General features: G+C 37.8%; 1 protein-coding gene across 1 annotated transcript in view; it reads left to right on the plus strand.

Annotated features, from left to right (window-relative positions):
- Positions 1–27,626, plus strand: part of FTO (FTO alpha-ketoglutarate dependent dioxygenase) — a 219,907-nt gene that overhangs the window by 79,817 nt on the left and 112,464 nt on the right. Inside the window, exon 8 of the mRNA XM_063411035.1 lies at positions 15,281–15,405. Within this exon, the coding sequence (XP_063267105.1) occupies positions 15,281–15,405 (125 nt within the window). The remainder of the gene's footprint in view (positions 1–15,280; positions 15,406–27,626) is intronic.

A 27,626-nucleotide genomic window follows, 5' to 3' on the forward strand; every position in this document is an offset into this window, starting at 1 on the left:
TCTGGATATTTTGGCCTGAAAAGTCAATATGAACTATGGAGTGCTCAGTTGTTGCATTGTGATTTTATTTTTTCTTTGCTGAGGGGGAGGAGTTAATGTAGGTTGTAGCTCAGAAGTGAGGCTATGGTACATTATTTATATATTTTTAATTAGTATATTGTGACCCTTAAGATACAGAGGGACTTTTTTCTGAAGGGGAAAAAAAAAGCAGCTCTCTTTAAAAAGTTTATTGCAAAGTAAATGGTTAAAACGGAGCTGCAGTTACTTGAAAGAGACAAATATACATTCATTATTTCCTGAGTGTGTTGTTTTTACAGGAAAGCAAAGGAAGCAATGGCTGGGTGTCATTAAGGAGTAGCTCGTGGAAAGCAGTGAAATGAGCAATGAGACTTGTAAAGTGTCATGAAAACTGAAACACCAGGGTACAAAGTACTGCTTATCCTCCCAGATATGGATACCATATGGCAACATGAAGGGAAGTAGAGAGTAGGAGACAAGAATCCTATTATTCCTCACACTTTCATTTGCTTGCTATTTGCTTTGGGCAAATGACTTAAGAAGTTGTGCCTGAACCTTCTTCTGGCGCAATATTTATTGACAAGACACCTGTCCTCCCTGTCAGACTCCTTGAAGTTTCTTTGGTGTAATTCCAGCTTTGGCATTTCTGATTATAAATTTATTGTTGTTTTTCTAATAGTGTTGAAATAATCTCTTATTGACTGTTCCTATGTTAAAATCTATATTAATTTTCTGGTAGGATATCCCTTTCTTCTCTTACAGCATTTCACGTATTTTCCTTAATAAAGGCAATCTGCTATGGTGGGTTCTTGCTGTCCTTGAAATCTCTGCCTCCTCCTTTTTTTCTTTACCTGCAAGTTGCCATTTCTGGACAGCTTTCTGATCTCTCAAAAGATGGACTGATTAGGGGTGCTTGGACAGATGTGGAAAGGATTTGACTTTTGGGAAGACAGCTATGTGGTCCATGTACCTTTGAAATGGCACAGAGGAGGAGAGTCTTTATCAGCTCTCCAGGGGCTGACACAGCTCTGGGAAGATTCTGTCACCTCCTCCCTCACCCATTTGCCCTTTTGCACCTACTGAGTACACACCTGTCTACCAAACAGTGTTTTCTTCATTTATAACAGTTTCACAGCAGTTTCATGTTCTCTGACGTTAACAGATCTTCCTTGAATACTGTTAAACCAAGTCTTACCAATATGCAGTACAGTTATCTTCACTGTAATAGTTGTTTAAAGTGACAATTCTGGCAAATTTCACCTTTGCTCTTTTGACTTTGTGGAATTATACTTGAGAATTTCTGATGATGTCTCCCAAAGTTAATGGTTGGTAGATAAAACCAGAGCCAAAAGCCAGGAGTGTTGCAAGACCAGGGAGAGCATGCTTATCCACTCTCCCATTGTTACTTACACTGAAACTTTCACCTATTTTCCTCATAACATCTGAGGGGATCATTAATGTATTTGGCTTTGCCTTTCCCCTAAGGCTGTGGAAATGAGCAGTTATTTATTTGACTGTGTTGCAGCAAGAAAATGTGATTTTAAGAGCAGGTCCTTTTGTCATAGCAATGGGTGCTGTGTCAAGAAAAAACATGAAAAGCTCCCTAGAAATGTTGTATGGGAAAGAAAATCATGCAAAACTCAGCAGAAGATGTTACAAAGGGAGCCCCTGATGTATAAGGTTTAAGCTTTGTGTCTTGCAATTCTGAAAATTAATGCTTTGTGTCTCATATCAGGCTGTTGTGGGCATGTAGTGGTGAAATTACAGATAATAAATTACTGTTCTTTCTATTGAAGCTCTATAACCTTCTCCTAATTTTAGCACTACAAGGAAATACAGTTTAGTGGTTCTCTATGCTATGGAGTTTAGTGCAAATGTTTGAACTTTCCTGTGGTCTAGGAAAGCTGGCATTTTAAGAAGTATTTCATAGTTGCAAAGGTTACCATTACAGCATTATAATGACTTTGCAGTGCTTTGTTCAGTAGAACACTAGCCTGTTTGTGGGGGAAAAATGTCCAAAGGACATCCTAACTTCTGTTCTCTGCAGAAGTGTTTGATATGACACAGCATTAAGGGATAGAAACAACCCCATACATTCTCAATTTCGGAAAGGGGAAAAAAACTGAAATACGAAGCTATTCCCACTAGAAATGTTGTAAATCTTACAAAATATATAAGCTTTCTTCTTGAACATACATCAAAGGCATAAAACTTGGGAGATTAAAATATGTTTTTAATCTTGGTTTGATGAGCAAAACTTTCACTGTAATATTTATTATGAGAGGCTCTACTTGTGTTGCCTCTTCCCTTTGTTCTGTTTATATATGACTTCCTTTCTTCCAAAAAAAGTAGGAAGTATCGTTTTCACAAAGCTGAAGGATATTGCAATGGTTTGTTCATTTAAGCTGAGTTGTAGGCCCACGTGGCAGACACAAACTTTTCTTTTATTGTCCTGGGTCCCAGAGGACAAGCCATGCTTTCTGATGGCTTCCCATGAATGCCTTTCATTTGTGGAGGAGTTTCAGTGGCTTATGCTGACTGTACAAAGATCAAACAGGCAGGAAAATTGTGGTTTCATGAAACTTAGCCAGGATCTTTGTTATTTTCTCAGAAGTTTTTCTTCTCTAACCCTATTTTTTAAGGACAATATTAGGACAATTAGTTTTAGTGACTGATGGAAAAAAAGATTGTTCTATCATTTTCTCTTTAAAATTTAAGTATTTTCTTGGTTATTAGAACATTTGTAAGTATGTTTAAAGAAACTACCGACCATAATTGCAGTCTGTCTTTATTGCATTTGGAATCAATGGTATCCAAAATTAAGCTTAAAAAAAATATTGTGGCTGTTTGGTCCTGCAATTTGATCTATTTTGGGCCACTGCGCCTGCAGAGTTGTGCTGAAATCACCCAGTCGGGTTTTTCTTTCGCCTGGGTACAAAGGTCTGTCAAACAGATTTGATTTTGATTTGACCTGTCAAAGGCTCATTTGTTTCAAGAGCAGTGTTTTTTTTCTCAACAGGTTCTCTTAGCATTCATTGCAGAATTTCCTTTTTGCTCAGCTGTTGGCAAGCTTAAGTATTGGAGAGAGATGTGCAGACCACAATGTCTTTAGCTGCAGCAATGCCATGTTTTGCCAGCAATACATAATTTTCATTGTGTTACTCATATAAAACCTCATGTCTGTCGTACAAATTCAGTTTTTGTTGAAGGATTACTTTAATAAAACTAAAATGGCCTAAGTTTCTGAAGTGAAACCTGTAGCATCTTTAGGGGTCAGACGTAGCTGTAACTTGAACAGCTGTACAACATGCATTCTAGATTGTTTTTAATTGTCTTCCCTTTCTCTAACAGCAGTAATTCTTGTTTATATTGTCAAGAACCTTTCCACTGAGCACAAGAGCACCATACTTTAAGGTCGCATGCTTAACCCCACTGCAGGGTTACAATGTAAATGGGCCCCCTTTGTTTTCATTAATGTGTGAGGGGTGGGGGCAAGGCAAGGCTGTTCACAAGGCTTAAATAACTTATTGTAAAAGTGTCTTAAAGAAAGCATATTTTGTCTCCATACCACAGTTGTTTAGCATTACTCTTGTGCATCCAACCTACAGCCAGTTGGGCAATGGATTTTTGTGTGTCATTTTGTTCTTTTGACCTGTGATACTTCTTTCTTTCTTTCTTTTTTTTTAACCGAGCTAATGGATTCACTTCAAATAATACAGAATGAAGAAGCTTTTGCTCCTTCTGTTCCTCATAGCCTAAAAAGTAGTAAACAAAGCTGGAACTGCTCTTTTCCACCCCAAAGCCTTTACATAACAATTTGCCAGCAACTGTTTCTGGTTTGATGAATAGGTTTAAAATTAGGACTTTTTAAAAATGTCAGATTAAAATAGTATTCTCAGTGCTTTTAATCAGTTAAAAATTAACAAAGTGTAGCCTTCTGAAATGGCTTCAGGAGTTTGAAGTCTTTTTTTCTGCCTGTTACTGATGTCTGGAGGAAGAAATCTATTGAAATAATACAGGTTGTTTTGATTAGCTAGAATTTGCCCCGAGTCCCAAGATTCTACATGATTTCAAACCCAGTGCTGATGGTAATTTTTTGGCTGGCACTTTCAGTTGGTTTTGTAGGCCAAAATAACTTCAAATAAGTGGAAGTCTTATTTTTAAGTGCTGCACAGTGTCAAAAATGGATCCATTTGGGGGGGATATCTCACTTTTGTCCCAGGATGAAAAATCTTCAGGATGATCTTAAGTTCATAGTATTTGGTTGCTCTATTTTAAATGGAAATGTGGTGACAAATTTTCACAAATGCTTCTCATAATGCTTCTTTTCCTCCTAATAACTGCCATGCTCTTGGGCTTTGGGCAGAGACATTTTGTCTTGGGTTTTAATTTTCTTACACTTCATCTCTAGTAAGAGCAACTTACCACATCTAGTGATCTCTCCAGTATGACAATAACTGATTTGACTAGTTGTAAACAGGATGAACTCTGCCAACCTTAAAAGATTATTTAGTACTCGAGAATATAGTGGTAGTTTGATATTTATGGAGTTCTGCTGATAAATATTTAAGAAAAATTTTCACAAAACAAAAAACAATGTATAGCATTTAAGACAGCAGTAAATATGAGTCTTTCAGCATGTAGTCTTGGCAGAGTTGCTACTGCATAGGAGAAAATAGTCAAATATTTTATAAAAGCAGTCCATATCCTAATGACAATGTTTACGTTTTTTGGGCTTTTTTTTCCTAGAGGAATGTAGTTATCCCCGAAGATTGATTTGGTACACATAAAAAGATTGCATAATGACATCCTAAATAAAAAATTTCAAAGTAGAAAAAAAATAAAGAACACCAACTCCAGCATTCACACACTGAGAGGAAACACCAGATTATCAAATTATATGTCTTCCTCTTTAAGAAGAGAAATATTTTTATAAACCACATGAATAGTTTGGGTGATTGTTGGCCTAGGCTGTACCTCTTATGTGTGGGCTCAGTGCTGTGAGGTGTGATGTGCCCTGTAGCATCATGGTGAAGCAGAAGGGGAAGCAGGTAGACAGTAACAGTACATGGAGATTTTAGAGCTCTGGCACAGCTTCTCATGATGTATCCTTAACAGCAGAGGTTTTGTATGGGAGAACACAGGTCAAACCCTTTTCCACAAACTGCTATTTCTCATTTCTGCAGCAGCCCAGGAGATACGAAAGCCTTTTTGGGCTGGTGGGGAGAACATCTCCTTTGTGGCATGCTCAGGACGTGTCTGTTAAGGCAGCTCAGCCAGTTTGTGTTAATGCACCCTTGACATTGCTTTCTTACCAGTGGATTAACGGTTCCCTCTGAAGAGTGCAGAGGTGATTAGTCAGCCACCTCTGACCTCTCTCTTGAGTTGGACTTGGCAGCTGAACTTGAGAACCCCTATCTTGTTTCACATGCCTGCAGAGGGAAGGGTTGGTGAGTGGTGCGGCAGGAGCGGGGAGTGTCGCGGTGCGGGGAACGGAACGCGCTCTTACGGGGTGTCTGAGCCCTGACAGCGTGTGCTCTTTGCCAGATTGGATTGTCATCATTTGTGAGCACCTCAGGCAAATGTCACCTCTGTTGAGTTGCCAGAATCTGCAGCATGTGATTTTTGTTTCAGAGAGAAATCAGTGTGCATATGTGTATGTTTGATCTGGTGATCACACTGTTTGTTTTCTTTGTTACGCACATGAATCAGATGATTAAAGTTTATTTTCCCTGAATGCTGTCATAGTAATGAAAATTATCTATATGAATTTTTTTTTTATATATATAGTGAAATTTTCAAATAGTTGGACATTCAGTCTTCTTCCATGTTGTAGCATGGTGTTTTACTGGAACAACAGCTCAGTCAGACTAATCAATAGCTGCCTACAGTTGGCATTAACAGCCTTACAAAGCTTAGGTTTTACAGATACATTGCATTCAGAAGAATATAAATAGCAATATATGTTACTGAGTTCCTGGCAGAATGGAAGCTGGCAACTGAGTTAAGAGGATGAGAACCTCAGTGGGAATTGATGTGTCCTCAGAAGGGGTGGAGGTCTGCCTGAGTGTTCCTTAATGCTCCAGATCCATGATGCTGCCCTGAAAATTAAGTAGAATGTGATGAAACAGTAACTCTGGGTGTGTGGTGTCCTGGTGGGTGTATAAATACAGCAAACACATTTACACATTACAGTTTACACATATAAGATTAGACAGAGTTTTAATAATCTTTAGGAGTAGCTGTGGGTTGTGTATTTTTTAATTTATTTTTATTCTGGAAAAAAAATGTAGTTTTCTTTTGAGCCTACAAGATGTAAAGTTTGATCATATATATTAACTATAGTCCAACATTGTAATTTTGCAATTATCTTTTTTCTTGTAACATTTGTTACCCTTATATACAAGTAAGATATATTCCCCTTTATAACTTGTAATAGAAAATTAATGTGCATATATAAGTGGCATATATATATTACAGGTTTGTGTAATTTTATTCTCTAATAAGTCAGAATGACATGTGCAAAACTATTCCTGAACATGCTCTGAATGCAAGAGAATTAAGAGTAAGTACTTGCCTTGCTCTTCAGAAGGAATCTGTATTTAGTGTAAGTACTGAATCCAAAGCTAGTGATGGTACATATTTTGGGCAACTATTTGAAGTAAGTTAAATCAGTAGGCTTTTCTGTTTGTTCTCCTTTGACAGCTCCCCCATTTTTAAAATTTGCTAGTATATTGCGTTTTGTTATACATTTTACATTGCACATCATCAGCATTTTCATGGCCCGTATGTGAAGAACCTAGCCCATGGTTTAATGCAAAATATACTTGTGTGCTGTAACAAAACTGGAGGAGAATATGGCACTGAAATCAGACAGCCTGGTTTTCCATTGAACGAAGATCATAGCTTCCAAAAAAGTGTATTTCCTGATGCTGTTGTCATCAACTACTGGCAACGTCTGGTGGTGTTCTCCTTACTGCTTGACAATGCCATATTCCCCATACATCGAATATGTGTAGGGTAGCAGGCTGTTTTGGTTTTATTTCCTATCTTCTTCCCAGCAGTGTGCTCTCAGTTCTCTTTCTGTCTGTTTTGCCATGACAGCTGGTATCACTACTGCACTTAAATGATTATGAATTTTAAATCTTCACAACAGTGTGCCATGGTGTCACTGGAGGAATGAAGTTGTTACTTGATCCAAGTATGACAAAACTTCATTTTTGAAAAAACATGGTGAGAATCCCATTCTCACAGGGATCTCCACAGACCTGGTGCCGTTAGTGCTGTGAGGATGATAAAGGCATTGAACCCCTTATGTCATTTGAAGATATGATTCAGCTGTATGTGGTTATCTTGCATATGTACTAAATTGCTATTCTGCTATGGCATGTGTCTTAGACAAAGCATGCCCACAGGCACTTCTGGACATGTGGCTTGCTGTTTCATTTGATTGTGGCTTGCAGCTTCTTCATTCTGCAGTGTTTAACCCATTCTGTAACTTGGCTTTCTGTTTTAAATTACTTCAGCAAAACTAATGACACTGGAAATACACTTCAAATTTCTGCACAACTATATTTTACTAGACAGTGTGTTAAAAATGTTGTGACTAAGGCAGTAAGTAGCTCGATGGCAACAGGTAGTGGCTTCAGTGATAGGAGAAAAATGCTGATATTCTAGGCTTTTCCATACTAAATAGATACTGACATGTGCTGTTCAAGAAAATTGGTAACGTGACATGTAATTAAACACTAAAAAATAGTAAAAAATAAAAATGTAATCATGAATTCAGAATATAACATTCACAGTTTTCCATTTTTCTTCGTAGCTTGTGCATGTTTAACTTTTTTTTTTTTTTGGTTGCTATTACTGTTACCTTTAGAGGTTCCAGTTTGCGTCTTGAGTGCTACAAAGAGCAGAGATTTAGTTCAGAGATTTTGGTACAAGTTTGCATCTATAAATATTTTAAGAAAAGCTTGTATGTAGCTTAGAGTATTAGGGCTTCAATATAAATTAGGATGAGTCAAAGCAATGCCTCATGTCTCGAATTATTTCATTAGAATCAGTAAAATTATATGAGTATTTAATTTGAACTGCAGTTCATTTCAGTGTCTGTGAGATAGTATTACCTACTTCTGGCTTTGAAGCCCATAATTTTTTCCTCTCCTCTCTCCTCCATCCTTAATTATTCATAATAGTTGATGATGTTAATTTTGAGATGCTAAGAAAATTACAGGGTACTCTTTCGAGTTCTTTTGAATGCTTAAAATGATTTGTTGTATAATTCCTCAGTGCTTATTAGAACTGCACGTAATTGTTGCTGATGGAAATTCAGCCTGCTGGCTGAGTGAGCATGTGCAGGTTGTACTCAGCGTGATTCAGCACTGCAAAATCTAAGCTGTCCAGAGTGCAGATTAGCCAAGTGAGTCTTGTAGTGCATCTGAGCTCAACTGATTTCAGCAATAGTAGATAATCACTGAAGCATACACTGCTGTGCAGTCCTTAGAACTTAAGTGTTCAGCCTAACTACTGTTTGCATGTGACCAAAATGGAAAAAGGGAGGTGTATACAAAGGAGTGAATTATAACAAAGAACACTTTCTGCTTCAGTTCTTGTTCAGAAAACATATGTTCAGCCATGCAGGCAACAGTTGGGGTAAGGACACACTGTAGGTTTGGAAACAAAAGGCGTGTTCTTTTCTTGCATTCACAATGTTTTCAAACATATTCACTTGTTAGGGACTGGCCTGTCAGCTGGATCTTCTTGCAAGCGTGATTTCTTTTTCCTGACTTCTTTCAAAAGCTTTTTCCCTGCAATGTTTTACACTTCATATAATCCACTATGCATGCTAGGCCTGCCTCTGTTTTTGTGCTATTGATGATTCAGAGGTGGAGGGGCCGTGCTCTGGGAGAATGTGGCTGAAGGGTAACCTTTCAGTCACCCATACATCTGAAGATGCCAAGCCACTCTTATTGCAAAAATCTTAAGTAGTTTGGTTGCTCTTTCATGATGAAGTGGGTTAAACTTCACCTTTAGAACATTGCCAAACTGTGCAGCAAAAATATTTTGAAAGTGTTGATCTTCTTACATTTTTTAGTTGTAACTAACATATTGAAAATCTTAGAGAGACTTATCATAACTGCTAAAATCATCCAGTTAAAAAGAATTATTTTTCTCAATTGGAAATTTATTCAGTTGTGGCATGCTAGAGTAACCAAAAATTACTTGGGCACTACTTTTGTTTGAATTTCTTTTTCCTAAATATATGGTTCAAGACCCAGGTATAAATATTCTTATATAGGCATAAAATTAATGCTTATTTCCAAATAAGCTCAACCTGGTTTAATTTATGCCTTTTAAACTCATATAGCAAGAAAACGTACTACTTTAGCTCCGCAGGTATAGATAAATGGAACAACTTTCTAGTGCAGACAAGACCTACAGTTTCTTTGGAAATGTCGAAGTGATCTACTCGCTGTAGGTTTTTCTAGGTCAAACTACTCATCTATCAAGTCAGGTATTCATCCTTTGTTGTCAGCAGTGAATACCTCAAAGCGAGGCAGGGCTGCCTACATTTTAATGCCTGTAGACTTGTATATAGAGCTTGAGCATATGTCTGACTTTAAGCATTCTGCTCTATAATTGGGTTATGTACATGTTTAGTTTTGATGTGCACCATTGAATATAATGGTAGGGGAGAATGTATAATCTTTGTGGTGATGGTTTCACACCAGCAACTTGAGTTTCCGTTCCTTTTATGCTACGGAAATGACATTTCTTTTGTGAAATTCTCTGTTCTTTGTATTTTATTTAAAAACAGACGTCATGTTTGTCTTAAACCCCCTGATTTTATGTTGAAAATTCTCAATCAATAATCAGAACAGTTATGGAGTTTTATGTTGGCTTGCAGATTATTCATGTGTTTTGTTGGAGTATTAATAGTGTTATCTGAATTCTCAGCCTCAGAAATTACCACTGATAAATGTCCAATGATTAGAATGTGCCATATAAGGCCCTTGAGACCATGAAGATCATTTACTCCACTAGAAAATTCTCAGACAGGAAAACTCCATGTAAATATTTTCTTTTGGAAGGTGCCAGCAAATGCATCCCTGCCAACGTACGTCAAAACTGCCAGAAGATCTGTGGGGATGGGGATTAACTTTTTAGCACTGTCATCTTAAGAGCTTTGACAGGGAAACATTATTTAAATGTTTTTCTTTGACTGCGTATGACTGAAAAGATGTTAACGGTAGATAAAACTAATATAAAACAGTTAATGATACTGACATATATTCCAGGTCTGCACCTTTTTCTTTTCTTGAGGTCTGTGTCAGAAATCCTTAAGAATACTACAGCTTCAAAATAAATTTTCCTTCCTTCTCAAATGAAATTTGATGATTTGTCTCCAGTCTGATAAAAGAAAGCACATGCTAGTATATTGCTTCTTTTGAGGAATTTTTTGTTTTGTTTTATAGGCTCCTTAAACATAAATTATGTTTTAGATGTTGCAGTGACTTCTCTGAATCTCAGAAAGAAAATAGTTAATAATAATTTCTTTCCTTTCAGTTCCCATGAGCCTACCTCCATTGCACAGTTTGCATATAACAGCTAGTAAGAGTAGAATGTACTGAACCTTAAACAAATCTATTAGGATCACCGTGGCAAGAAACCGGGAAAATGGCAGGAAAAACGAACAATGATTTTGTAAACCCTCCAAAGGTCAGAAAAAGGCTTTCAGTAAGTATGCAGAGGCTAGAAATCAAATCCCATTTCCTATCATAAGAAACCAGTTGTTTTAGCAGCAGTGGTTAATGTACTGTATGTGAAAGATTTAAGACTAGTTGGAAAGCTTTGCTTCTGTTTTATTAGGCTGCTATTGAAAAGCCAACAGCATAACTTCAACTAGGTGCTTTGAGATTTCTTAATGGGCTGTCAAGGGCAAGACACCAGGTCTGTGCTATACTAGCTCTTTCCTGTACATTAAAACAACAGGGGCCAAATGATCATATACAGAAGTATGAATTACTTGATGCTTTCTCTGTTCCATATGGTCAGCCATGTCTTTGGCAATTAATCATGTACAGAATCAGTTGAGTGCTCTCTGAAGCATTGAAGTCAACATTTAGTTGTACCTGTGCCAGTGGGGGCAGTGGGGGTTGCGAGTGTAAAATAGCAGGATGAGGAGCTGCTGGCGCCGGAGCCGGAGCAGCTGGCTTCTATAAACAACACTTTTTCTCCTCCTTACCTTTTTTTTTTTTTTTTTTTAACTTTCTTTGACAAACATGACTCATTTTTCAATATCATCCAGAACATGAGGGTTGCTGAGTGAAACTGTGATATCTGGCATAGTGGATTAATAAACAAAAGGCAGAGAATTGGGTTTAATGTGCCCAAATTACCGGGTGGTAACTTAAACCATGCTGGCTGTTTCCATTGTATCTATGAAAATGGGTGCATTTGCTGGTATTTTAAGTAGAAATTTTAAAGGTAAAGAAGAAATGAGCAGGGTTTTGTAATCCATTATTAGCTATTTTTATCATGGAAGAATTACAACATGTTAATTTAACGTGGCTTAATAGATTACAGGTTCTTTTTCCCTCCCCTCTGAAAGGGACCGACCATGTTCTAGTTTCATAGAATTTCATCAGAATGCTTCTTTCACTGAAAGCAAATAAAATGACAAAAATAACAGGGAAAATACACAATAACATTTTAGCCCTGCTTACAGATTTTACACTTTGTTTTTCCTTTCTGTATTAGTTATTGATTTTTTTAGAGATGACTGCTACGTTCAAGTAGAAGTGGTTGGTAAAGATTCAGAAGCTTATCCTATTTAAACTGGTGGTGGGTAAATTAAATCTTAACTTAGAGTGAAAAATCTGATTTTTTGACCCAATAAAGTAGGACCAAGAGGCAAACTGTCCCAAGTGCCACTTTATTTCAGACTGAAGGCTAATTTGTTTGACAGAACACTAAGCTTCATGTCTCCAGTTATACAGTGTTGCTAACCTTATGTCTGACTCCTCATGAGGTCTGTGTTGAAGGGAGGAAAAAATCTAGCTTTGTAAGATTGAAAATGTACCAGTGTGGGGTTTGGAGTGTTTAGATGTTGGTTTTTCTTTGGTTGTTTGTAGGCATGTGTGATATTCACCCTGGACACGCAGTTCAGCAGGGTAGTGGCCTATGGATGTTAAAACAGAGTTTCTTCTGATTTTTCTATCTAAGGAAAAAATATTACTGTAATCCTGTTACAATACCTAAATTAGCTTTGTTAGGTATCTAATTTTGTGTGTATATCCTGGGTGAATAGAAAGACGTGATTAACAATTTCTGTTTGGTTCTGTGTCACTGATGTGTTTTGTTGGTGGTAAGGAGAGAAACAGGGCGTTGGTCTCTTGGAATCTAATCTTAGAACCTTTCTTTCTTACTTAATGAGAGAAGATGCTCTGATGGCTCTTGCCTAAATTTATGCCTAAATTTAGTTCTGCTGCTGGACCAGAAGGAAGGCAAAGAGTTCAGTTTCCTAAATACTACATTTAACATAGAAGGCTGGATTTGCTCCTGATACATGTGTACATACATATATACATACATACACACGTGTGTGTGTGTGCATAACTTTGGGCTTTTTGAGAGGTGAGTTGTGTGTTTGTTTTTAATACTTTGTGCCATTTGGGTTTTACAGGGAAAGCCCAAATACACTAATAGATCTGTAGGGAGAATTGGGTAAGATTTACTGAAAATACCAGCAGTCCTGCTTATTAAAGAGGTGTGCTGGCCAATGAGACAGGGAGTTCCTTCCCACAAGTGATAAGCAGTTTGTGTAACCTCCTTGCTCAGGTTGTCCAGGATATGTTTTTGCCAGCTCAGGAAGCAGGAGAAAGAAAGTTTCACCAGTTTGTAAACATTACCACCCTCAAGAATCCCTGTGAACACAAGGATGAGATAAGACAGGCTGTAGGGCTGGTTGCATTGTTTATTTATTCTACTGTCCTGCACTCCCAAGTGAGTCAGTGCTGAGTCCAGTTCAGAACTGTGAAGGCTTCACTCAGCATTGGGCAAAGGGGGCCTCTGCAGGCAATTATCTGTCATTAAAAGAATTGAGACACAAGATCAGATTTTCTTTGATGGGATGTGCAGCTATAGTGATGTTCAAAAGAAGGTCACTCCTGCACTTTAAGCAGGGGTGGTATCAGCCAGGTTTCTGATGGATTTTTATCAGTGTTGATGTGAGGAAATGGTTTTCCCAGCTGATAACATCTTTGACCGAGTTTCTTGAACCCTTGACCTTTATCATTCAAGGTATATATCGAATCCCCTTGTTAAAAATAAATCCCAAAACAAGTTACATGGAAAAAACAACTTCCAAAGGAACATGCTTTATAATATGATTTTACCCAGAATGCTGCTTTATTTGTTACAATTCGAGATTTTTATTGGGATTATAAGAATAGCAAGTTATTAAGAAATGTCTCCATAAAAGCTACCCATCAAGCCCTGCACTGGCATTCCAGGTGACCTTACTGCCCTTTCAGCACTCTTAGAAAACAAGTAAATCAGTTAAATTGCTATGTATTGTTGTTGTATGTTGCTTAATAATACTATTTCACCCTCCAGGTAGCTGTGACTGTACTCACAGGGCTCAATAAAGAAGCGTTTATGATGTCAGTGTCAAACTATGCGTTTGACTTGAGCCATGTACATCACCACATAAATGAAAGGTGTTAACAGAAGGCTGGAGCAATATAATTGTTCTCTCAGTAAAAAATAAATCATTTTCAAGTTTCCGGAATTAGGATGTTTCTGTAGATGGAGGGGACTTCACTTAATGAAACTCAGGACCAAACTTGCAATTTGACCAGGTCAACAGAATTCATACCGTATCACATACAATGTGATTGTTAAGGCTTGGAGAAGTGATCACCCATCTCTGAATGATAATATGCTCTATTAACAGCATATTTTCATCAGATTGTAACTGAAAATGCTTTAGCCACTCCCAGTTCTCCATGCTCTGCACTTTCTGAATCATTTATTTAGGGGATTTTGATGTTTGTTGCAGCAAATAACTACTTTTCCCTTTGTGAGGCATGACATCATTAAACTTGTGACTTTCCTGAGAAGCAGACATCTCACCATCACCAGTGGATTTTCCTGTCCCTCTGTGAATAAAATGGCCATCCAAACGTTCTGAAAGGGAAGTCTTGGTGGACTGTGGCCTAGCTGTATGGCTACAGTCTGGTCATCCTATAACACAGAGGTAACCTCTGGGTGTAGTGCTCTGTCAAGACTTGTACATAATAAATACAAAAATTAAAGCCTTAGCAGGTATATTTATTGTGAATGACAAGGGGTGTTAATTTGCACCATTGAAGAATGTACACCAGCTCATGTGAGTGTGTTTCACTTGCTGGAGTCCTCTCTCAAATGCTGCTTTAAACTGTGCAGCTGCTGGAAGTGAGGCTCTAAGGTCAGGACTGTTGAAGGTGGCGGATATTAGAGCTTGTGGAAAAGATGTTGTAGGTCACTGCAAGGGAAACCCATGTCAGGGAATCCTTATCTGAAAACACTCTCTGGCTTTTTGTTTGCTTTGTAATGTCAAAGCAGGGTCAAGAATGTGGTCTGTATGGACAGAGTTTTGAACATTTGGGGTTTTTACAAGAAAATGTTCTTTTTGATGTTTAAGTCCCATATGATGGGGTAATGCCTTTTGGTAGGCCAATTGATAGAGCTGGGAGGTGGGGAGAAAGATGCTTTTCGTTCTTTGCGTGTGATGTTGGTGTAATAAAGTTATTTTCTGTCTCTGTGAAGCCTGTCATGCTTCTCTCTTGGAACAACCATAGCAGTAACAATGCTACTCCTACTTTACATACTTTAAAAAGTGTATAATCTGCATGTTATTGTTTCTTGTGGAAAAAACCCAAAACCCTATCAGAATACTTCTGATATTATTTGATACAAGATAATATTTAGAAAATCACTATGCCTCAAGAAAATGTGGGCTAGAATGCACAATGTCTTAGTGTGCTACTTCAGGCAATGAGATTTTAAGGTTTACCTTATGTGCCATGTATATTGATTAAATACCAAATATATGGTGGCCATTTCTAACCATCATTTACTGTATTGATTTGTCAGCAGTGGAACTGTAATAAAAAAAGCTATTGATTTACTGTCCTTATTTGCTTATGGGCTTTTTATTAATTTTACACATTGTTTCCTATTTCTAGATTATAATTTTTATGTGTTTCCTCCTTTTAAGACAAGTCTGGTCCTCTCTGAAGTTAGAAAAGAGCAACAAATTGAGGAACAAAGGAATGAGACCATCAGCTGCTTCCTGCTCCTTCTTAAGGAGAGACAGAAGCTGCGTAAAGAATGGACAGCAAGGTGAGAAATACTCCTATAAATCTCCTTGAGTGGGTAAAAGTGACTAAATTTTCACTGTTCTACTAGGAATTCCTTGAATGGGATAGTCCAGGTTTCTGTGGGGTAGACTGCCCCCTTACTCACAGTGCAGCCTACTGATAACAGCTTGGTGGGCAGCACTCAGATCAGAGGAGTGGTGCCACCTAAGTGGCCCCAGGTTTCCACACACTGCTGACAGTGTGAGCCATGCTCTTGGCTGGGATGCTCTGCCAAAACTCCACTCCTTGGCTGCTTCCCTCGTGCTGCTCCCCTTTCCCTGCGCTGCCCTGCTGGTGTTGGGTGAGGTGGGCAGTGTGTGTGCCCTGCTGGAGCTCATCTCCTGGGACTGTTCTGCTGCTCTTGAAGAGAGCTCACTGCCACCCATCAGGAGATGCTGCTGACAGTGTTTAACAGTTGTTTATCTTTGTATTTGGAAAGGTTTGTGTTACTGGAATGTAGCTGAATGCATTTCTGAAGCACCAGATACACCAGATTTCTGGTTTGTTCAGAAGCAGGTGAATGAAAGGATTTCCACCATGTTCCACCTTGTCCTTCTCTTGGGCTGCTGAATGAGTTGATGTCACCTTTTTTCACACCGATGTCTAAAAGCTATAGGTTTATACTAATTTTGTAATCTCTTATTGTTTTCTTATTTGATATTACATAAAATATCTAACAGTCTGTGAAATTTTTCTTCCAAATATACAGCTTTTATTTAAAACCTTAAATAATGTGTATGGAGATGTGCTTTGCTTACAATTAAATACAGTTTTTAGTCAAAAATATTTTTAAATCAGATTTTGGTTATTCAAATTTAGCATTTAACTGGCGTGATTGTTTTACCTGCAGGAATTAAAGTTAAGGGAGATCTCTTGCATTTTGCTGGTGTAATTCCTGAAGATTGAGATTGCGTTTAAAATGTTATCTGTAGATTTTGGGTCTGACACTTGGGTATCTTTACTGCTCCAAATAATTACAGCAAATGAAGCTGAAACATTTTAGAAACTTCAGATGAAAGTTGAGCAGAATTACACATGACTATTTTACAGATTACAGGTTGTGTTTTGTAAGTTTGTGTTCCAGTGAGTATGGAATGTATGCTACTCATTTAAGATTTCAGAGTAAGCTGGCTCTAAAATATTTATCATATTATCATGTTGGGTTTACGTTTTTCTTCTTTGACTATGTAAAGGATTTTATCGGGGTTTTGTTGTTGGTTTTTTTTTAATTTGTTTTGATTGGTTGAGGTTGGGGGGTTTGTTTTGTTGTTTTTTTGCCTTCCATCACTATGCTTACTAAATAATGCAAATGTTTTAGCTATATTAGAAACAGAGGAAATCACTTAAAGCTTTTCTATGGGACATGTGCATCTTCGTTGTGAAACAAAATAGAAAGCTTCTACTGAGTGAAATACCTTTTTAGAGTTATTTCTGTCTAACAGTGATTTGCTAATACACAAAGCCATCAGACCCCTGGCAGTAATGAGGAATTCAGGAGTCCTGTGGGTTTCAGTGTGCCCAGCCTTGCTGGCTGCTGTCAGGGAGCTCTGGGGTCTCCAGCCCAGCCTCTGACACAACAAAGCTGCAGCTCCTGGGGCTGGGAGAGGCACAAGCAGATGAAGTGCAGGCCTTCTCAAAACTAAACACCTGAAAGAAAATTTCAAGAGCATTGTGCCTTGAAAGCTCTAAAGAAAAGTGTCCTTTGAGTATTAAATATCCATAATCCTTTTTCTTTGCATTTGATGTTTTTTCCCATCGTGGTGCCCTATCTGGAGTCTCATCCATTTGATCTGCATAAGGAGGATGTTACCATAACCTCACGTGGCTCCATCCGAGCCCCAGCTCGGTGTCTGGGGTGAAACCCTGGCTGTGGCACATGGAGCACACGGGGCTCAAAGTTAGAAAGAGTCTGCTGTGGTACGAGCAGGGCTGCCCGTGTTTTAGAGATCAGCCTATTGTGTACTTTGGAATTACATGAGAAAAATGTGCTTGGACAGGAAATAATTAGCACTTGTCAAAGGGCAGGCAATAGGTTACAGTACTTTACTTTCAACAGGCTATCAGGGGATCAGCTAGATTAGATAATAGAATTTTTTTCCTGTGGAAGTTAAATACAGATGACTCTAATTACCTTACATTGTGCATTAGAGAGCAGATTATGAACAGTACAACTTCAAGAAATTTAGGTCAATGAAGAGAGGGCAGCTGGCAGAAAACTTCACTCTGCACTTGGTCTTTGTAAAGTTATGTAGTCATTCTGTTCTTTCTTGTGTTTTATTTGTATCATTAACACCTGAAATAAAAAAAAAAAAAACATGTTGGGAACTAGTAACACAAACTGACTGAACTTTGGGAAATTTAGCCTTTCCCAGAGAAAGGCATATGAACTGTTCTGGTATGTACCTACTCAGTTAAAGCATATTCTTGTGTTACTTGCTTTGAGTTGTACCAGTGTTTCTGTATATTAATGAGGTGAAATGACTCCATAAGATTTTATTTCAGCTCCCCAGCCCAAAACACACTGCAGTGTGCTTAGTGTTGCACTCACCATTTCAAAGACTTGTGATGCAAAGATGTCATCAGTATCTGAAGTATCTGAGCAGGTCTTCCAGGGATTCAAGTTGTTCTCTGAGTGGTAGTGATCCAAAATACTTGAGGTAGGACTCAGTGAATGTCCTCTGAGTGTTAACAGAAATGGTCCAGAGTTTCCAAAGCCCAGATTTGTTTATACTGAGTGATAGTGCCTGATGGACAGGTTGTTATAGCTGTTAAAGAGCTGCTCTAGCCCTTTGAACTGACCCCTTCTTGACCTCTGCCTACAGAAGGTCACTGGTCAGCTCACAAAGTGAGGGGAACCTCAGATTCTACTGTAACAAATAGAGGGTGAAGGGAACAGCTGTGAATTTTGGACTAACCATGCAAACCTGGATAGACTTTTTAGGGTCACTGTATGATAATGAAAATTGTTACCAAATTATATGGAAATTTAACAGCAATAGTGGGAAAGAGAGGGTGGAGTCTGATGCATTGGGTTTGATAAATGAAGTGTGAAGTTACCCATCTGGCTCTAGACAGCCCTCTTTTTCTCTACGAAAGGGAAACATTTAAAAATAACCATGGTACATCTAGAATCAATGACCCATACAGAGAGCTGGAATAGATCAAGATTTAATGGTGACTGTGGAAGAAATTATCATTTGAAAAGTGAGACAAAGGATGAGAAAGTACAGTTCAATATCTGCACCTGATTCATTTTTAAAAAAGGCCTTAGTATTTTTCCCTGTTGATGATGTTATTGACATTTTTTATTTTACTTTTTAACTGGAACCAGAAAAGTTGTTATATCACAAAGAAACAGGGGAAAAAGAAAAAGTACTTGCATTTCAAGAGAGGATATTGCACTTTTCCTGATCAGTAAGTGCCTGAGAGAGCTGGGGTGTAGTTAAATAAAATTGTATTTCTCCTAATAGAACTTGTATCATGTTATAGTAGCATTGTCTTTAATGCTTGCATGACATACTGCATTTAATTGCTAGTAGGTTTTTGTTGTATTTTTCATAGACATACATTTAGTACCAAACTAATTTGTTGTTAATAAATCAACAAGAGATTAATTTAAAGGGTAGTGTTTAACTGCATTGAAAATATTGACTGCTAGGAAAAAATATGGTTAGTTAAACTATTACTAAAGTATGGGGTTTTCAAATGGAAAAATGGTATTAGTCCAAAATGGTTTTATTATAACAAAGACTCTGCTGTCCACTTTGCTATTTCCCTCACTGAAATTGTACCATTTCTCTAAGGGGAAATACTGAAAAATGTAAAGTTTTGGAGAAAGACATAATGAAGTGGAAGGTTTGATAAAATTATTTATGATTGTTGAATTTTTGTAGTTGTGCTACTTATCCAAATTCTGAAATCTTAACTTTTCTCTAAATCATCATCTAATGACAAATTGACATAGTGAAAACAGAAAAAAAATTCAATAAATAATCTGTACCAAATAAACACAAAATTCTTCTGGTTCATGAGATAAACAGCAGAAAAGTGTTAATTGATTATATCTTGTAAAAATCAATAACTTATAACCTTGCATCATTAAAATAACACAACAAAAATCTCTTTTTATGGGGTCATTCCATAACCCATAATATTTTGTGGACTGGGTCACTATTTCTAGAATTTTTATATTCTTGCATTTTTGCATGGCAGTGGAAGAAAGAACCTCTTACTTGTGACAAATCATGTTAGTTTCAGGTTTCAAGTCAGATGTGAGCTATAATTCCTCAGCATTTTTTGCCTTTGTCAAACCCCTTTTTAGATCTCACAGTTTTGACATAACAATTTAAAGGTATACATTCTTTTTCTAGTGAAAATGAACACTTATACTGGAGAGGTAGTCTTAACTGTCAACAATGAAATCTGGATTCTTATGTTGATATTTATATAGGAATATAAATTGTAAGTACCTAGTGAGAAAATTGAGTCCTAATCTGTGTGAAAAATCTTCAATTCTATAATAAGAAAAATGAAGGATCTTAGAGTGGAAGCCTAAAATAGTGTGCATGTTAAATATGATACAAAGTGGAAGATTTTATATATTTTATTTTCTCTTTTCAAGAAAAAGTTCATTTTTTTTCTTCTTATTCCTAACCTCCTTATACCTTAGAATTTTAGATCGTAATTAAGGAGGTAATTGAGACAGATTTTACTCTTTTTAGCTCCAGTAGGAGAAGGTGGTGTTGATATAAAGAAGGACCATATTTCCTCTGTACCTGAGGAAATGCTGATGGGTTAAGAAGTTAGCAGGGAGTTTGGGAAAATCAGAGCTTTTTTTTTTCCTTTCTGTCACAGGCTTTGTGTATTTTCAGGAACTCATGAATGCTGTTTTCAAATGAAATGTGATAATACCAGTTCAAAGACTGGTTGAAAAATACTGAATTTTTTTTTAACTCTCACAGAGCTGGCAAGATGATAAGTATATGAAATAATGTGAACTCTTCAGAAAATACTACAATAGGAGCTACACCAGTTCCCAAGATTTTACAAAGCAGAGGTATCAAAGTTTGTCAGAGTGGGGGGGAAGTATTTGTGTTGTTTAAAACTTGTGATTGTTTTGTGTAACATGACAATGACAGATTTTTTTTCCATGTTGTGGGATCCAGTATCCATGTTTCTGGTATCAGTAAGGATCTCAGTACATACGATTTTATGATCTCCATTGTGTTTTTGATAACAGTTGTCCACTCTGGACAATGGGTCTCAGTAAGCTCAGTAAGCTAGCAATGAGCATACCCCAAAATTTTGATTCACTGTTTTGGAAATCACAGGGAGAAAAGGAGAAAATTACATTTGGATTCTTTGACATTCATACTTTCGATGTATGTGTGTGACTACTCCTTAAAAGAAGAAAATGAAAATGTTCAGCACCAGCTTGGTTTTCAAAATGTAAATTCATTTAGACAATGTGCAGAAAGTAAATTGTGGCTGAGTAATCCTGAATATTGTACTTGATCAAGAAGATGCTTTGAGTCAGACTGAGAACCAACCTTGCAGCTTTCAAATGAATGGAGAAAACTCTGCAACGTCGATGAAGTTGTCAGGTCTGCTGCTGTAGTTATGCTTAGACATCAGCTGCCTTGATTGACCTTTGACTTTTCTGCAGTTGCTTATTGCCAGATTTCTTTTGCTCCTCATGACCCTCCCTGTTTTACTGCCTCTGTCTTTCACCTGTGTTCCTTGTATGGAGGAGCCTTTGAAGCAGCCAAGCTTGGGATCAATAGGTACAAGTACTCTTCAGAACAATGGAAATGCAGCTTGATTAAATGCTGCTGTTTAGCTGTTCCTTTGAAACTGTCTTGACCCTTTACCCTTGGAAAGACTGCGTTTACAAGCTGTGGCTTCTTACAGAAAATCCTGCCTCTTACCTTGTGATGTCACTGTATACACAGAAATATGGTGCAGAAAAGTTACCTGGTGTAGCAACCTAAGCCAAATGGTATTATAGGGCAGGCTAAGAAAAGCTGCAGAACTTCAGCTCTGTGTCTCTGTGTGTAGCTCTTCTTTGTGTCAGACTCTGTCATTAAGGCACTTCGTAGGGATTGTTTCCTCTGAGTGTTTATCATTTTAGTTTAATTTTAATTGTTCCCTTCTGAAATCTATAGATGCATCATCCTATATCTGAGCAACTACCAAATGAAACTTGTTTGACATTTTTCTTTTTTGATTTCATGATTTTTTCTTCTTGTGCTAGGTGAGTTTTTTCAAATAATTCAATGGCACTTCCAAAACTGGAAAATCACACAAATTTAGTCCTTATTTATAATGCAATTAAAGCTTCCAAAAAATGTGAAAAAATTTTTCCACTCTATCAGAGATTATTCAGTTATGATTTTTATATTTGGTCTTATTTGGACAAGCTTTTAAAGTCAGCATGGGTGAAATTTCCTTATTTCTGTAAACTTTCATAATTGCAGTACAAGAAAGATAGATAGTGTTGTTTTTCCAGTGGCTTGGCAGTGATTTGTTCGCTACCATTGGGAGACCTGAATGCTGGAAATGGAGATTATTGCATTTCCAGGCTGCAGGATACTGGAGATTGACTAGATCAGGGAGGTGACAAATGTATAATCTGTGGAGACCAAGTGTTAGCCACATCATCAGGCAGCTGAACCACAAAGTGGCATTAGCATCCACTGTCATCCTTTCTGTAGGAGAGACTGGTGTCTACCAGAGGCAGGGGAAAAGGAGAAAGGCTGGCAGAGTTCAGTGGGTTTTACTGTGCTCTGTAGCTGCCCACATTAGATAAAAGCCTGGTGTTACTAACTAGGGATAAGGTGTGAGTGGCCCAGTGAATAAAAAATTATCATAGATTTATTTTACTTTATCCACTGAGGTCTGTTTCTTCTGCAGTATCAATCTATTCTTTCCTTTGCCTTCAGCTAAATGTGCTAATGTCGTGGTATGTAACATCCATTAAACTACTGGCAAACTTATTGTGGACTAAAACTGTCTAAAACTGGACATTTAAAGTTAAAGGAGTCTGAAGACAGAATTCTCTCTTCTGTAAAAAAATAGAAGCCTTATCCAAACAGGACTTGAATGATTTTAGTGCCGTTATTGTCACAACTTTACCTGTCATAAAGCCGAATTAAATGTTTAATTTGGAGGTGTGTTAAATAATCTGTATACGTTGCCAATGGTCAAAAAACAGAGGGTAACTTAAAGGGTTTATCCAGCCAAATGGTGCTGATCATGTCATAAGTGTGAGCAGATGCTTACAGAAGTTCATGACTTAAGTCTTGAAGGCTGTCAGCCTTGTGTTATTACACTTTTTCCACATATCTAGAACTTGATGGCTCCAGGGATTGGTAAATAAATACAAAGCCTTTTGTTTTCAGGTCAGCAGTTTAAATCTGGTTCGGGTAGGTGGTGCCAAAGATGATTCTCACTGGGTGTCTGTGTTTGATGGCCTGTGTAAAATGCATGGTTCTGCAGCCCTGCTAGGCAGGTGTGGGTATCACACAGCAACTGCTGCAGCTGACACTCACTGGGGCCCTTGCTGGCACTTCTGGAGCAGCCAGAATCAAATGGATGTTGAAACTTTGCAAGGTGCTGTCAGTGCTCTGAGCACGCCAGGCCGTGCTGGTGAGGGGGTGAAATGCCAGGGGATGCCATGGATTATTTTGGGTGAAAAAGGGGATCAGGCTGCTGCATTGCTCTGCAGTTTGCCTGCAGTAAAGTTGTGGCAGCACATGCAGAAAATCGTGTGCTGGGAGAAAGGATGAATTCCTTTTGGGCAATCTTAACAGGATTGTTGAGAGGGAAGTGCAGTCCACAAAGAGGCCAAAGAATGGCTTGGAGATGTATCAACTAATCTGAGAAAATAAGATGAACCAGAGAACAGGATTTGATTTACTTGCTTATTTTAACTTCTAATGAAATCTTTTGGGCATTTGAAGAGTTTGGTTTGGCTACTATTATTTGTTCCTTTTATTTTGTATGGATTCTTAATACTTAATGTATCATTGCTGTGGAGTTATTAAATTATGAAGTATGCAGATGTTTTAATATAACTAAAAAGAGAAGTTGGCATTTCTTCTTAAGAGGCTCTGTAAAAACAGATCTTGGGGACCTGTTACAGAGCATAAATTGTTTTTATATTATTTGTCTTATGTTGGTAAATGACAGCAGCCACAAATGGGAATAGTGCTTAAAGCATATGTAATAATAATAGAAGAAAATCCTATTATAACTTACTTAAGTAATGCAGAGTTTGTGGGAGAAGCCAAGAAAAGTGTAATGCGTGCTAAAGTGAGGGCAGTAATAGTAGGAGAAAAGAGTATTCTGTCCTAAAATGAGAGTTCTGAGAATTCTAAGAGCTACCAATAAGGGAGTGTTCTAGTTTTTCTGCAAGGGTAAGCTGAATGAACCCATCAATTATGCCCATGATATGCTGGAGTTAGATGTAGTGTCAAATTATGCTGGAGGGTGTTTTATTGTACAAATTTGGACAATACCTTTCAAATTTTTGCCAGTTGTTTCTAGGCAAGCCAACATTTTCTTATTTTTATTTTCTTGTATTTAATAATATTTGGTCTTCCTGAGAGATAAAAAATATTTTTATCCATCTAGTTAACGTGAATTTGAGCAAGTGCTCAGGAGAGGTGAGGCAATGAAAGTATCCACTGCAGTGTGGGTGACTTGCTGGCTGCACAGCGTGTTTATTGTAAGGCATAGTGCACTGCATAAAAGATCTGAGTGTTTTATATTAGACAGACTGAAAGCACTTTGGGTATTTGCCCTTCTTTTTCTACTTGGAGATATGGATAATCCCCAAATCCAGGTGTGTATTATTAGGGATTGAGGGGGAGATTGGAGGAGGGGAAAGCAGGGGAGGAGAAGGATTTGAGAGGTAAGAGGGTGCAATATTGGAGCAGGTTTTTGACTGTTTTGCTTGCCTGTAGGTGACACTGTTGTATCATTTATCTGTACGTTTTCACATATGTTGTCCAGGGACAAAAAAAAAAGTTTCATTGAAATAATTGGAGGGATTCAAAAAAATAAATTTCACTAATGATTCTTTAAGCCTTGGCTAGAGAATAGAGTCTTAGATACAGGTACATGAATTGCATGTTCGCCTTCCCAAAGATGGCAGCAGTTTATAATATTATTTCTGATTAACTAGCATTGCATCTTCAGTATTCCCTTGAAAGGTGAGATTCTAAAAAGATTGCTCTGCTTTTTTTCTAAAGACTAATGTAATAAACCAAAATGATAATACAATGATGAAAAAAAATCTTAATTTGCTGCTAAGTTACAGCAATATAAAGTTAAAATGTTTTTCTTTGCTCAAGTCATTTAAATTAATAATGTGTGTCATTAAGTGAAATCTCACAGAGGATTTTTTCTTCTTTGCCATTAAGTCTGCTGGCTGCAGCGAAAATGAAATATTCTATGAGGCTTGAGCAGTCATCTATCTCTAAGCTACAGTGTGCCTGCTGCCAGATGTTCAGGTGCTGGTGCTGCTGCTTTGACATGTATATCTCTTCCAGGCAAAAAAAACAATATATACATCAGTCCAGGTGCAAGGTGGCCTTGCCAGCAAACCTGCCTCCTCCTAGCTGTGACACTCATCCACTCCCCGTCAGAGTGTGTACGTTGGAAGGGGATTGTAATTAACCCCTGGAAAGCATAGGTTTCACTAAAGTGATGTGCACAGTAATGATATTGTTAGCTTCCTTAATTTCCAGTTTCACCATCAATTATGCCATGTGTTTCATCCAGTTGGTGCTACCCTCCCAGTGTTAATTATAACCTACAAGACTGTTACAGTTAATTTTATGGCAAGCATATTGTCTCTTCAAGGCTCCACAGCAGCTCATAAATTATCTTGAAGGTAAAATGTAACTTGGGGAACTAGTTATGAAAATTCCATCCATCTCGCTTAGGAGGTGCAGCTGCTACTGTCAGCTGCCTCGCTGCTGCATTGTGAAGGAATTATGGTGGGTCAGGTTTAAGAGGCGAGGCCCAGGCTGTCACTGAGGAGAAAGGCTGTCCTGGCCCTGTCAGACAAGTACCTTCTGCCAGTCCCTTGTGGTTTCACTTTGCAGGCAGTAAAAGGCAGGCAGTGCAGGTGGATGGTCCCCAAGCTGTCTCTATTCATTACTTTACAGAAACTTGTTTTAGGTAGGCAGGTACGGAGACCTTTTCACTGTTGTCATAATGTTAGGCATCATCTGCAAAGTGCAGGATAGATAACTCTATAAATAACTCGCTGTTCTGTTGGGCTGGGCTGGGGAAGAAAGGATGATTAGCACTGTAGAGGCACATGAAATAGCTCGCTGGTTTGTAAAATGACTGTTGGTTTAATTGTAGCAATAGCTTGGTCTGGAAGAGCACATCTGTTCGCCTTTATTTTGCATACACAATAAGAGGAGGGGCAATTTCACTGCTAAGTAATTTGTGTTGGAGTTTCACATTAAATAAATTAGCATGGGTTTGTATGGGCATTATTTATGACATCTGTGTGTGTGTCCAGGTTTTTTTTGCTGAAGGAACTGCAAACACTCTTTTCTTAAAGAGAAATAAAAGTGGGGGGAATCATAAAAATAAAGCAGCCCATTTCTCAGAACAATGAGATTGGTGTTCAGTGCTATTTATATTTTAGTAATACACTTTTATTAGTAGTCTAATGCCTTATTCTGTTATTTGTGGCAATAACACAAGACTACCATAGAATATAATGCCTTATTCTGCTGCTCTTCCTTTAATATTTCGTATTTCAATAGTTTTAGATGCTTTTAAGCTTTGGGTGTTCCTTTAAGAATAAAGCCAAAGCGCAAATCAAATTTCCTGAGAGGCTTTTTATTTTTCCACTCTTTTACCTTTCCAAAGGCCTTCTGTGTTCATGGTGTTGTTTCCTAACCTCATTTACAGCTGGGAAGGCACATGAGAAGGAATACTGAAAGCTGATACTTTTCCACAGGCAACCACTGTGCAGATGTGAATGTACAGAGCCATTGTGAGTGAATAAATGTTATGAATTCAATTGAGAAAATGAACAAACACAATAATGAAAAACAGTAAGGATAATTAATCTAAATAGATATTGTTTGTTTGTTTTGACAGTCTTCATTCAGTTGTAATTATTTTCAGTTATTCATTACACAATGAAGAAAACATTTTCAAAATAGTGCTGACATTGTAAATTAGACCTCTTATGTGTTTAAAAAGGAGGGGAAAGGGCTCATTAGAACCTGAAAAATCACTACCCTTCTAATGTATGGTCTTTATTTCTTTTCCCTTGGAATATACAGTAAATGTGCCTTGTGATATCTTTTAGAGTTCCATCCTTTGAGTCAACAGCACACATTTGGTTTATTCCCAGAAGAAACCACTACATTTCAACTGACCAGAACTGTGTATTTCTGTTTGTTTAGTTTATTGAGAGGGAAGGTCTGCATTAGGCAGAGCCTTGGGCAAAACAGGATCACCTCAAGAGTAGACACAGAGGTGTTGCTTCTCAAAGTTCTTTTTTGTATCATCCTTTCCTTATTTCCCACAGAAGAGAAGGGGGAAAGTTCTGTAGTGTTGCTGGGATGTCCCATTTAATGTGGGGTTGCTTCACCAGGTCGAGTGTGTTATTATCTCCCACACTGTAGGATGTGAGCCTGTAACCAGAGATATTCCATAAATGCAATTCCACAGCAATTCCTCTGTTTGGGGTCCCCCCTGTCAGGACTGTGCCTCACAGCTGGGGAAACCTGCAGCTGCTGCAGTGCAGTTCCCATCACTCTGTGTTCCTGCAGAAGGCTGAGACAGGAGAGAGCTCAGAGAATTCAGGTGCCCATACTGGTTTCTTAGGAGATAATCTGACTGCTGAATATCCAAATCTGTAACATTTCTTTTGTTTAAAATCATGTGAAAGTGCCTGGATTATTGCCATCATCATCTCTTCCCAGCTTGATTTTGCACCATTGCAGTAATGCTGAGTTTAAAAGAGTTGCTCTTGATTTAAGTTAGTGGGATTGAGAACAGAATTAGAGCACAGATCCTGGCAAATATCGTTCACATTTTCTGGAGTTCACAGATCCTGGTAAATATCCTTCACATTTATGAAATCTCAGACTTTGTGATACTGTATCAGAAAGAGATGCACCTGATTTGAGAAATCATTGTGTTTTAATTTGACACATAAAAAGT

Source organism: Prinia subflava, chromosome 13 (genome assembly GCF_021018805.1).
Source record: "Prinia subflava isolate CZ2003 ecotype Zambia chromosome 13, Cam_Psub_1.2, whole genome shotgun sequence".
NCBI lineage: Eukaryota > Metazoa > Chordata > Aves > Passeriformes > Cisticolidae > Prinia > Prinia subflava.